Source organism: Cygnus olor, chromosome 19 (assembly GCF_009769625.2).
Source record: "Cygnus olor isolate bCygOlo1 chromosome 19, bCygOlo1.pri.v2, whole genome shotgun sequence".
Lineage (NCBI taxonomy): Eukaryota > Metazoa > Chordata > Aves > Anseriformes > Anatidae > Cygnus > Cygnus olor.
In genome coordinates, this window is record NC_049187.1 from 5,126,514 (window position 1) to 5,139,695 (window position 13,182).

The window sequence follows — 13,182 nt, forward strand, 5'->3', positions numbered from 1 at the left end:
TGGTAGCAGTATGAGATTGTTCCTGCCTCACCTGTACAAGATCAAAAGTGAAAACAAATGAGCAGTATTCTGCTGCCACAGTGTTTAGCACCAGGTTTTAGTATTTTACACTGTGGAATGTAAAATCCCAGTTCCGCTTTTGAGTGAAGCCGTACACAAACTTCATGGAAACCCCCAGCTGGCATAACCAGGGCCAGAAGGCAGCTGAATCAGCAAAAAGAACCTTCCGGGAGCTGAAACTTCAACCAACCAAAATGTGCTCTACACCTACTGTTCCACAGGACTCTGCACTCTCTTTCCCATCTCCTTCATTTCTCTTTCTGCTGTCAGAAATGCAGCATCATTTCAAACCCACTTGCAGCTGCAGGAGTTACCGCTGATGGTGCCGTGCTGCATTGAGCCTGCCCTCCTGCAAAGCACGCCTACAAACGATGCCTGAGGAGGGGAGTCACTTCCAAAGGATCGACTGTGCACAAAGCTGCATCTCCAGTGGCAACAGGAGCTGGGAATATGGAGCACGTCTCCTGCCATGGGCCCTCGGGGGAACTCCCATGGGTTAAATTTGGGGTGCCAGGTTCTCAGAAACTCCTCTGGAGGAGGCATCGCCCTCCTGCTCTGAGTCCCTCCCTGCGGCAGCTTCTCCTTTCTCTGCAGGTGCTGTGTGAGGTTGATAAGGATGGTCAGGATGCTGGCTGCCAGAAGGCATTTCTCTACGGGATAACGGGCAGAATGCAGCAGCAGGAAGCAACGTGACAGGAGCAAGAGGCTCCTGGATATGGCTCTGCCCTGGAGAAGGGCACGAGGAATTCAGTCATCCTTTCCAAATTCCTTCACCAACACTTAATTCTTGGCAAATCCGGCCAGCAGCTATAATTAGAAAAAAACAGAACCGACACAATGGCTGATTCACCAGCAAGGAAACGGGACTTTTTTGGGCTTTATTTGTGAGTCAGCATCAGCTAAGGGCTGGCGAGGGGGACAGGGGTGAAAACATTTCCTGGCACTGACGGTAACATTACGGGGAAACAGTGCCGCGCTCTGACGGCGGGCCGCGGCTCTGGGCCGATACAAGGGCGCCTGTTTCCGCTCCCCAGGGCCGTGCCAGCCCTCCAGATGTCCTGAGCCCGCTCCTTGAGAGCAGCAGCTGTTCACTCAACGGGCTGCTTTGGCAGCTTCGTCAGGAGCGCCGCATCCAGCTGCTCCGTTCGACCGCAGCCTCTGCAAAGCTGCTGCCGCCTCGTGCCGCGAGCGAGCGGCAGGGAGCCCAGGGCAGCAGGCAGCCCGCGTGCCAGCACCTAGGGAAGGCAGCGGTGCTGTGCGGGGCAGCACGGTGCTGTGCTGCGCCACAATCCTGCCTGCTGAGCCTCACCCTTGTGGCAGGGATGCCACGCACCTCGGGGTCAAAACTCCTCACTTGGGTCATGCCACACATCTGCTGGATGTTGTCCCGATCAGCCTCGAAAGCATCAAAACCTTGGTGAGGTTTGAGAAGGGTCCCTGTGGAAACGGGAGGTTGGTTTTAGGTTTGCCCAGGCTGGCCAAAGCATCCTGTCGTACCAACCGCAGCCGCTTCACTGAGCCCGACAATTTCCTCTGCAGATCTGGTGAGGATTTCACTCGAGAAGCCACTCGAAGCTAGGCCACTCAAATGCGCTGGTGGTTTATGAAAATCCCATCCTAAAACTAGGTAATGCACAAGTACCTCTTTTGAGACAAGTGAAAGATACTGTCAGCCTTCTTAATTGCGTAATAAGAGAGAGAAAAAACAGGTGTCAAGGAAATGGGAAGGCTGGATGAACACATGTCCCAGTCCCTTTGAAAGGGGTCAGTCTTTATCCACATCAGGAACCGGCCGTAACGATGCCACTAAAATAAAGCAAAGAGTGCAAACCGCAAGTATACAAGCAAAATCATCCACATGGATTTTAATGGAGCAAGGTCATGTAGTTCTTTGCACAGAGTCAGAGCTGTGCAGAGGGAGATAATGGATGACCCGACGCAAAGCTGCCATTTCCAGCCTGTAACTGTAAAGTTACAGCTAATGAGCATTCAACTTTTTTGTATTGATCATCTCCCCGCAGAGAGGGCTCTGCGATTGCACCTCCTGAGAGCAGCATGGGAGTGAAAACCACATTAGCTCCTAATGGAAGATCTGAATTAAATCTCTGTTGGTGACAAGGATGAATTTGGGCCCAGATACTTTCCTGAACGCTGGGCTCTCTTATCTAATGCTTTAGAGCCCCGGTAACGTCTCTATGCATGGAGCTGGAGATCCACCCTGTGGAAAAACTTCCAAATAACCACTGAAGTGGCAACGTAAGAATTATTTTCTCTCATTTTACTCTGAGTTTTACTACGCAGTAGCCTCTCTAAGTACCAGAGCTAGCTTGCACCTGAGGATGCTACATGCAGCGTCTTGGATGTGGACTGAAAACTGATGAAAGACCCCAGAGCAGCTCCCTGTAAGTGCTGGCACTGACTTGCTGTGTCAGTCTGGGTCTCACCTCTCAGCTTTGGCTTCCCCACATAGAAAGCAACAAGAAGAATATCTAAACTTGTTCTGAGTGGCACAGTGTCAGGGTTGGCAAAAGTTATTATGAAGAGGTCCCTTTGCAGGGAACTAGACAGTGCTGTAAATGGACCGGTCAATCTGGACAATTCAGCGGGCACTCAGAGATCAAACACATCACGCAACGGAAATCTGAAAACCTACATTTAAAGGCACTACAAACAGATTTCTCCCCAGCAAACTGTCTTGACCTGTGAAAGGAACTGTCTGTCGAGGTATTTGCAGAATGCCAGGGGCAAGCAGCATGTCAGGAGCATCGCTGCTGCTCGTTTCAATGTAGGCCATGCCCAGCTTCTGGTAACGGAGGACAAAGCTTCAGAAGCGTAGGAAACTGCCTAGAGGAAGTCTTCCCTGAGCACCATCTTGAGCCAGCCCTTTCGGAGGCATAGGGTTCTCTGTTTACTTTGGAAGACCTTAAAGCTGCTTCCTCCTCAGCTCCAAAAACACCAGGGGAACAATTAACAGCCTTCCCTCCCCAGTCTTCGGGCAGCCCGTGCCCATCTGATGCGCACGGCAAGCCTCGGCTGTGCTTTGAGGAGCGCCTGTTACCTTTCCTGGTGCAGTTGGTGCCCTCGGGGTCTCGGACGTAGCCGTCCTCGCACTCCTGGCAGTGGAAGCCAGCGGTGTGGTACAGGCAGCCGATGCACTCCCCGCTCTCCGGCTTGCAGACGCTGGGTGACAGCGCCGGGTCCACGTTCCCGTTGCACTGACACCTGGCGCAGATGCTGTCCGAGTTGTAGTAGCCGCTGTCGCACTGGTTGCAGTTCGGGCCGGTGTAGCCAGCTTTGCATTTGTCGCACGTTGGGGCAGCTTCACCAGGCTCTAAGGAACGGAGAAAGCAAAAGAGGGATGTGCCATAGCCCCTCACGGAGAAACACCCGCTGGGGGATTTGTTCTGTGGGACCCGACCGTAAACCACTTCGACAAAAATCAGCAGCCACCGAGTGTTAATCTCTAAGAACTGTATTTTTGGCTTAAAATCTAACTGCTGCATCCTCTGTTTCTAGGGGAAAAAAAAAGCTTTGTGGGTTTCTGACGCCTGGTACCAGCATCACAGAGCATGCTCAGCACGTTGCTAAGCGAACGGATGATTGCTCCTGAATGCTTCCATCTCGAGCAGCCGATTTCAGGAAGCAGCTGGAACTGTATCGGGGATGTCAGCAATCTGCAGGAACTTTGGGGCCTATATGAAGCCAGAGGAGGCTCGATTGCAAAACTGATTACGGAAATATAAAAAAAAGAGTCTTACATATGTTCATTACAGCTATGACTTTTCTCAGTTATATCAAAACAGAGCGGGAAGATGGGGAAATCAGGTTTGAGTCCCATGCAGATGTCCAAAAGCAAGCTCACGGAGGCACGGACGGCTGCGTGGCGCTGCTGGGCATCTCCTGCACCTCTCCCTGCTGCCACAAGCGTGGTGGTTTCTCTCTGCAAAACTCTGCAGGCTTTTCAGAACAAGCTGGGTGCTGACTGATCTGCCTCCGCCACAGCTGCAGCCAGCAGCAAAGGGCTTCTGACACCTCTGCTGCACACCTGCTCTCGCAAGAGCGAGGCAAGCACCAGCAAAACGCCTCGAGCCTCACCGGGCTCCTGGGGCTGCTCCCACCAAGACGCCCCGGTCCCACCCTCACGGGCTATAAACCACCCGCCAAGGCTGATGCACTCTGAGCAGCGATTTAATCAAACGCCTTGAGAAGAGCCGTGCTCCTTATCGGAGGAATGAGACCCAACCCCAAAGCCTTACGTATTCGGCAGGTGCCGGTCGATGCCACGGTGGAGCACGGGCAGCGGTGGCAGGCGCTGGCACTTCGGTAGAAGCCCTCCTTGCAGAGCTCGCAGTGCTTCCCCTCCGTGTTGCCCTGGCAGTGCAGGCAGGTGCCTGGGGACAGGAGCACAAGCAGCCGGTCAGCAGCGGGAACTGGAGCAGAACATTTGGAGCAAGAATGTGCCTGGAGTGCTGGCAATTATCAGAGCTCACAGGTGGTTTGGGATGCCCTCCGGCCAAAACACAACCGTGGGACCAGCCCTGGCCTCTTATGACCTTCTGAGGGTCATCCCCTGCTCCACACACATATGGAAAAGTAGGTAGCCCCAGCAGAGATGCCCACAGCTCATCCCTTTTAAAGGTCGGTGCGGGTAAATACACGCTATCAATATTAAATGTTCCTCAACACAAAGGGTTTGGGTTGGCATCTGTGACAGCAAGCCAGGATCTTGATGCTTAAACTCCCCTAGGCTCAAGAGGGATCCCTCCAGCTCACGCCTTTACCTCTTTTTGTGTTCCTACACCACAAATCTGGTGGCCAGGGGTAAATAAATGCCACCGTCCTGCTCTGGGGGCTGATGGCTCCATCCCAGCAGCGTGGCTGCAGCTCCTCCATCCCCATCACAGGACTGTTTGTTACGGGCACCAGCCCACAGCAGCACTGACCTTCCTGCAGAAATAGAGGAGACCTGGGGGCACCCGTGAGCCCCCGCCCCTACCTGGAGAAGCCCCTGAATCAGAAAACCGACAGGCTGTGTCTCAGAAGAGGCTGTGTCCTAATGGCCCTCTAAATTGCGTTTCGACATTACTGTGAGCAGAGAAAGAAAAATCTCCCTAGTTATAAAAAGGCAGCCGCAACCAGAAGCCCATCCATCAACAGGAACATCCTGTAATTCAGCAGGCTGCTCGTCGAGGTGGCAGTGACCTGAGGGATGCTTTTTTGATTAAATCCCCTGTACAAGGCTCTAAAAGGGCAACAGCCACCTTACAACGAAGCGGGGGGGCACAGCGCGGTTTATTCCCTGCATATCTGAGCACCAACAGGAGGTTTGCTGAGCTGCAGTGCTGCGGGGGTATGGAAAAGTCTCCTACCAACATGAACCACGCCTAAAATTCTGAATTGGGCTAACATCAACTGTTAAAAAACCCACAGCAGATTTCCTCATTGATTTCGGGGCGGTTTGGCTCCCGTGCAAGCCCAACACGCCGCACGCTTTCTCCTCCTCTCCCCGCACAGCGAAGGCTCCGCAGCCAAGCATCCCCAGCGCGTCCTCGCAGCCCAGCCTCGTGCCAGGGACGGGAAGCAAACCCTGCAAACCCTGGCGGCTGCCGATTTTGGGAGGAGGCTGATTCACCGCGGCAGAGCCGGCAGCACCCCGGTGACTCAGGACGCCCGCACGGCGTCAGCTCCCCCGCAATGTTTGCTCTGCACCCGGCCGCCTGTCAGACACGAGCCGGTGGGTTTTGTGGGAGAGGTGTCAGGGTCAGAAGGGAAAACCGTCTTCTGCTCTCTGCTTCTGCAGCTGCAGCCCTCCGTCAGCTGCTTCGCGAAAGTCACCGTGCCCGAGCAGCACCGAGGTGCCTTGACCCGTGCTCGGCAGGCGGCCGTGGTGGTGTAAATCCGGGACCACCTCTGTGGTTGCTGTACAGTCGCGGTCAGTTCAGGACCACCTTTCCTGTCGGGGGAAATTACCCGCATCTACCTACAGCAGCCCGGCAAAATGGCTGTGTTTCCAGCGAGTCAGCAGCTCGCTCAGCCATGCAAAGCAATCGGGTATCAATGTGGAAAGCCTTAATAATTAATAGCGCTTCCCACCCTGATAAGGCCCTGGGGAGGGATCAGAGCCGGCCGTACCCCAGCTGGGTGGATGCGACCCCACTCGCTGCACAGCCACGACTCCTGGCACGAGGGTCACGCTGAAGGAAGTGCCTGGGGAGCTCTGGCTGCCCAATTTCCAGCCCAATAATTTAAAACGTTCCTCCTGGGCACAGCTACGTGGAGCGAGGCTGTGCAGGGATGGCTTCTGAGCCGCCAGAGGGAGCCCAAAGTATGGCATTAATGCAGGGGAAAAAAAAAAAAAGAAAAAAAAACCTTGAAAATTTGACAAAGACTGCACAGAGTTGATGTAAAGCTGGGAGGTCACACAAAGTGCAGGCTCTAGAGCAGGCTGAGCACGCTGGGTTCCTTGCAAGGCGGCAGATCGCATTTTTATGGCCTGTTCTCTGTTCTGGTTTTGTTGGGTTCCCCCATCCCCGGCAGCAAATAAAGCAGATGGAGGAAAAGGGGGGGAAAAAAAGGTCATTAACCTAAATGAGGGCTTTTCTCTGCCGTGCAGCAGTCGGGGCTGGAGCACCCCAGTCGCAGGTCAGCCGGAGCAGCCCCAGCCCCGAGGCCACGGCTGCACTGGGGTTTGAATCAAGAGAGGGGGGAACGTCGGGGAAGGAGAAGGAAGAGCAGATTATCTTACTCCTTCACAAAACCCACACGCCCAGCTCCAAATCAGCAACACAGCTGATGTGTACACAGCTTTAGGTCCAATCTGTATCCTGCAGTATTAGCAGGACATAAGCATGTACTTAAAATTCAGTAAGGAATGAATGCACCAATTCATCCTCGAGGAGTGCAGCCCCCAAGCCCACAAAAACATCTCTGCTGAGCATGACCAGGGCGCTTCCTGGGCACAGCCGGCACTGTGGCTGCCTGTTCCTCTGCTGCAGACACACAGGCCACAAGGGAACAAACACTGGTGCCAAAATTGCCCGAAATACCATATTTGACGAGCTCTGTCTCTCTGCCAGCTATCAAAAAAACAAACCTCTGCAGCATTTCTGAAATGACTGCCCCTTTCTGAGCTCCTGGGCAAATATTACAGAATTGCTTTCCCTCCTGGAAGTTCTGATGAGAATTTGAGTTTTGCAGGGTGAGTTTTGTTGCTAAGCAGGGGCTGCGCAAGCAGTCGCACAGCGCTGCTCCTCTGGGACTTCTCCTTCCAGCGGGGATGGGAAAGCAATTCGTTTTTTTCCATGGCCTCCCGTAAGCTCTTCAAGCACAGGTGCCTCGATATTTGCACTCCAACATCCGTACGAGTGACGGACAGTCAAAGAAATGATCACGGAAAATGAACAGGACAAACTCATAAGAAGTGAGCAATGTTAATTAGGTGCTGCCAGTATTTTCCAGCACTAATTATGTTGTCTGAGGCAATAATAGTCACCTTACGTCACTGCCAGTACAGTATATGTTTCCAGGTAAACAGCAGTTAAACAAAAGCTCCTTAAAAGCCTGTGTTGTGTGTTTGTGTAAGAGAACAATGGAACACTGATTTCCGATAGAGGCTGCAGGATAAAGGCTCCGCACTGCAGCCTGGAGTAAATAACGCAGCCTTTATCGAGAAGAGGACTCGCTCCAGCCTTGCCCTGCATCTTAATTCCAGGTTTCAGGTGAAGATCCGGGGCACTCAGGGCACAAAGACGCAGGTTAATAGGGTGGGAGTGCAGGTCTGCTGGATGGAAGTGTGAAAAACCAGAGACAGAGAGGCACAGTTCGCACCCCCGTGGTCAGGAGGGGGAAGGCTGTTTGGCTGTTACCTGTTAAGCGGTCGCAGGCTGTGGAGTGGTTGTTGCACTGGCAGGGCTCGCAGGCGGTTTCGTTGAGCCTGTAGTACCCGTCACTGCACCGGTCGCACTTGAGGTCCGTTACGCCAACTTTACACTGGCATCTCCCATCGCTGCAGAGAGAAACAAGCTGTGAAATGGGGCGTGCTGCGAGGCATCCCGCGTGCAAACCCACGGCCGGTGTCTGGAAAGGTCGTGCAAAAGCAGTCGTCCTTACAACGCTTCCAGCAGGGCACCGGGAACCAGTGGGCCCTCTGGGAAGCCTCGGACCAAAACCATCCACCAGGATGCTCCGAGAGCCTCCGATCCCGGCTCCTGCAGATGCTCGGATGCCCTGACGCCCACGCACTCACACGGTGTCCTCGGGTCTCCCCACTCGTGTTTCGTCCCAGGCGGATGTCATCCACCTGCACTCAGGGATCCCGTCACAGCCACAGTAAACCCCCCTGCCCAGGAGGCCTCTGCCCAGCAGGAGCCAGGGGAGGACCACAAGAGGGGTCACCCCGAGGTGTCCCCCACAGCTCACCACAACCTGCTTCCTCGGGCACGAGCCCACACAGAGCGCAGCACCGTTAAAATCGAGCGCATTAACGTTGGTTGCTGTGATGGAGCGCCAGGAGGGCATACAAGGCAGGAGCTGCCCTGATTCTTTTGGCTTTCCTTGACAGTCTCTGCATGTAGAGGCTTCTGACCTATTACTTTCGTGAGCAACTTTACACACCGGCAGCATTTATGCCTAAATCACCAAGAAATAACATAAAAGGCCCCGTCAGCCCCGTGGCACAGGGACTGCCAGCTGCAGCCCTTCCCTCCTGCACTCCCAGGAGCTGCCACCACCCGAGTGGGGCACAGAAATCCCTCTCCACATCTCCAACAGCCCTGGGGTAAAACCAGCCCTGCGTGCACAGGGAAACCACAATAAAAAAAACCTAAATACACGCGATTTGGTCCACTCCAGGAGATGGGGTTATCCACAGCGGCGGCTCAGCATGGGTACCAGCACGGAGCACCCCTGGGCACCACAGGATGCACCCTCCTGTCCTGTCCTGTCCCGTCCTGTCCTGTCCACCCTCCTCACCCCATTCTTTAACTCCACATTTCAGGGCTCGCCGTGCCTGCACGTCGATAAGCCATTGTTCTCCCTCGCTCCTCCTGGGGAAGGGCGAGCAACGCACCATTTGTTTCTGAAAGCCCCTGGAAAAATGCGTTGATTAAAACGAATCGAGGCTGAGGCTTTAAAAGGCCTGATGCACTGTGGATGCGGTGTTTTTAATTAAAAGGCAGGAGATTGCGATGTTTGGGGAAGACGCTGCTTCTGTGAGGAATTACCATAATTTAGTATTTCTGTCGCTCGTTTACTTGCCAAAGGAAGAGGAGATGCTCAAAGGCACACCAAAATACAGCCGGCAGCCCAAGAGGCCGCACAATTAAATACTTTCAGAACACGAAATTTCAGGCACATTTAATGGGCTGATTACAAGAAAAAGAAACGCGGTGTTTCCTTGCTCTCCAGCCCATTATCTGGAACTGCAGCAGGCAGATGCAGAATTCAAAGGGATGCTGTTGAGCAGCTCAGGCTGTCTGACTTTTAAAAAGCTTTTCACAAGACCCAACATTAATCCAAACGCTGCCACAGTGTTTAAAACAAGAGCAAACAAAAAGCAGTCTGTTTTTATTTGCTTCTGACCACTACTAGGCAGATATTCCTGTAAGCAGGCAGGGGATGGGCAGAGCCAAGAAGGGAAAAACAACCAATGGGGGATTTCCCTGGAGGCCTGGGTGCCCCGTTTTATTCCCTCCTGTCCCTCGTTCAGGCCTTTATTTCAGTGGCACTCTCCTGTTCCTCTGGCTGGCAGGCTCCCACGTCATTTTTGAAAGGTTTGCTTCCCCGATGGCTCTGCTGGAGCTCCATGCAGCATTCTGGGGGCAGCGTCCCTTGGTTTTACTCGTTAGCTTAAAAATAACAGGAAAAAAAGCTATTTTTTTTTAAAAAACGGTTTTGGAAAGTTTGGTTTTAATGCCTCTCAAGCAGACCCTTTCTCAACATGTTACATATGGCCCAGAGCCAGGTTCTGCATGTGCAAGAATTAAATCACTCAGCAAATATAAAGCTTTGCCTGTGGTCATTGCTCCTATAGAATAAAGCCCGCTTACAACACTCCTTTTCATAGCTCCAGCCCAGTAAAGGCTGTCAGACACTTTTTAAAGCAAAGGTCAATGATATAAATGCATTGCGACCACAAAAAAGTCCTGTTAACAGACCGATTGTGCCCATAAAAAATCCAGAAACTTGAAAGAAAAGACCCACAGTGTAACACTCGCACAGTGAGAACTGAGCTGGAGTTTGAGCCTAAGCCAGGAATTTCTTTTTTGGGGGAGGTGGGGGGGAAGGAGGGGGAAGGGAACGAAGCATTTTGATGCAGCAATATCAATTGCTCAACTCGATTTCAGATGATGATTAACTCCACCGAAGCCAGCCAGGAAGACCGCAAGGTGACACCTCCGAAATCCTGCCTGGCCCGACGGCGCAGAGCATCACCCAGCTCACTTCCAGCCAGGACCGACGGCCAGGGACGGACACACGGCCGGGACGGGCTGCGCCTGGAAGCACCGGGCAGCAGGGGAACCCACGGCCTTGCAGCAAGAAAGAAAATAAAAGCCTTACGATATCCGTGGCCCGCGACAGATCGCCGTGTGCAGCTGCAGCTGCGCTGGGTTCCCAGACCTCCGCAGACACGGCCCTAAGCGAGGGGACAGGGCAGGCACGAGACGGAGGAGCACAGCCTCAGGGCTGTCCGGAGGCATGCTGTGCACGGCTTCATGGTGTAACAGAAAACCCTTCACGAGCTCTAATGGTTTATTTTCTTCTCCTGTTTTTTTTTTTTTTTTTTTCCTCTCCCAAGGAGGAGAAATTCATTTTGAATGTTTTCCCAGCTGCCAGACAAACCTGGATGCCCCGCTGCCATTGAGAGCCCAGGAGCTGCCGGACCAAGCCCAAGCTGACCAAAGTGTCCCAGCACCGAGGTTTTGTGCCTGTTTCAGTGTTTTTTATTTTATTCTTCAAGACTGGCATGATTTTGGAGCAGATTACGAGAAGGAGGGAGCTCCCACGGGTCTCCATCGGGACACACCGTGTGGATGGGCCACGCGAAAACTCCCACGGCTCTGAAGGAAAGCTCTGCCAAAGACATTTCCCATCTTTCTGCTTTCTGGAGCACAAAGCACGCCCAGCACCATGGCACAGCATCGCCCAGCACCACAGCATCGCCCAGCACCACGCTGCTTGCCAGGAGCACCTCCCTGAGCTGGCGAGCCCCAGAACTGCAGGGCAGGGTGACGGCATGTCCTGAGCCCCGCGGCGTCCCCAGCTTCACCTGCCTGTCCCCTGCCAGCCGCTGCAGCATCCACGGTGGGCGCAAACCTCCTGTAAGTGAGGCACATCGTTCATCCCAGCAGGGCCGAGGTGTGCCCGTAACGCACACAATCACCAGCGACAGCGCTCCGTATGAATGAGGAACAACGCGCCGCCGAGCCACGAGCATCTGCACGACAACCCTCGTGCGAAGGCTTTGTCACACTTTGATGGGATGAGACAAAAGGGTGCTGCAAGAGATGAGGAGGATTGAGAAGAGACGTTGCTAAAAGCGGTGCGTTCGTCCAGCGAGCGCGGCTCCTTTTGTGCTGGTTCTCTGCGGTGCCTGGCAGCACCGGGGGATGAGTCCTCCTGCGTCCCCCTCACCACCTGCAGACCGAGCCCTACAAGACACGTCCACGGAAAGCCCAGCCTGTTAACACCTGCCCTAAGCAAACCGAGAACCATCATAACGCAAGCGCTGGTTTTCCTTTCGGCCAATTCATTTGAATATTAACACGTGGGGAAACGGCGAGCAGGAAAAGCCCCGTAATAGCACACGGCCGGGTTTCGCCTCCCCGCTCCCTCGGCTCCCCGCGACGCCGCTGGAAGCCAAACCGCTTTCGTGGAAGCGTTACCGCAGGCAGCGAGCCCCGCGCCCGGCTCTGAGCCGCCTTTGTGGCGGGCAGAAGAAGCGGGGCTTTATCGCGGCGAACATTGGGCCATTGTGCGCCGCATTCCTCGCTTTGTGCCGGGGGACGGCGTCTGTTTAGATGGCAGCCCTCGACAGAGCGGGGACCCTTCACAGCTCTGAAAGGCCGCTCTGTAAATGTCAAAGGGACACCTTGTCCAGCCGCCACCGCCTCCCCCCACCCTGCCGGGGACGCCCTGCGTCACGGGAAAGCCGGGCATCTCCTGCCCCAGTGCCCCCGGCACCACCCGCGGGGACTTGGTGGCAATGGGGAGACCGCAATGGCTCCGGAGAGCAAAGTTGGATGGGGTCCCCTGTGGAGGAGCAGTGAAAGCCTGGCTAAGTGCAAAATCCCAGCCCCATAGGGTGGGTCTCGACAGCCCAGAGCATCCCCTGGAGATCAGGGCAATATGGCCATGGCACGGCCAACCTGGTGCAGAAGACAACACACCAGTGGGGAAGGCAGGGAGAAGGGGCTGGTCTCCACTGGTCCCACTGGTTTTGCACAGCGTAGCCCTTCCATCCCCTAGACCTCTGCTGACACCTCCCTGCATGGGATAGGAAAAGGCACGGGCAACAAGCGTGGCCCGAAATCTGGCTGGGCACCACCTCCCCAAATCCAGAATTCAGCCATCAGAGCTTGTAAAGCCGTGCCGGTATTTTTTTAGAGGGCAGTCAGCGTTCACCAGAGCAGCAAGTCTGCGAGAGGCAAGAGAGAAACGGCGAAGCCTGTTGGAAAATCAGCAAAATACCAGGATTTCTGAGAAGCCCCAGTTACTGTAGGGGAGATAACAGCCTGCCGCTCACTGCCGCTGTGCCTGATCGCTCATCCGTTTCCCTCTCCCGTTTGCAACCTGATAAAAATGGGTGCAGGTACAATATTTACCTGCCTGGGGGGGAAGAGAGAGGGAGAGCTAAACCAGATGCAAAGGATACAAGAGTCTGTAACAGAAGAGATATTTCGATAATTAAAGTATGCAGAAAAATATGCTCTACCCGGGTATTCTGCATTTATGACGTCCACATGTAACAATTTCCGCTACGAAAAAAATCTGTTCTTGGCAGAGGGCTGCTGACGAGGCATTGCTCGGAGATAATGAGCCACCACTTGTGCTCAGGCGATCTATAAAAGAGAGCACAGTCTTTCTGGAATAGGGGAAAATGTGCTTTTATGGGGATGGTTTTTC

General features: G+C 54.0%; 1 protein-coding gene across 1 annotated transcript in view; it reads right to left on the bottom strand.

Moving 5' to 3' along the window:
- Positions 1-13,182, bottom strand: part of MEGF9 (multiple EGF like domains 9) — a 44,398-nt gene that overhangs the window by 5,293 nt on the left and 25,923 nt on the right. Inside the window, exons 3-5 of the mRNA XM_040531765.1 lie at positions 7,926-8,065; positions 4,317-4,451; positions 3,119-3,391 (exon numbers count right to left, since the gene is read on the bottom strand). Of these exons, the coding sequence (XP_040387699.1) occupies positions 3,119-3,391; positions 4,317-4,451; positions 7,926-8,065 (548 nt within the window). The remainder of the gene's footprint in view (positions 1-3,118; positions 3,392-4,316; positions 4,452-7,925; positions 8,066-13,182) is intronic.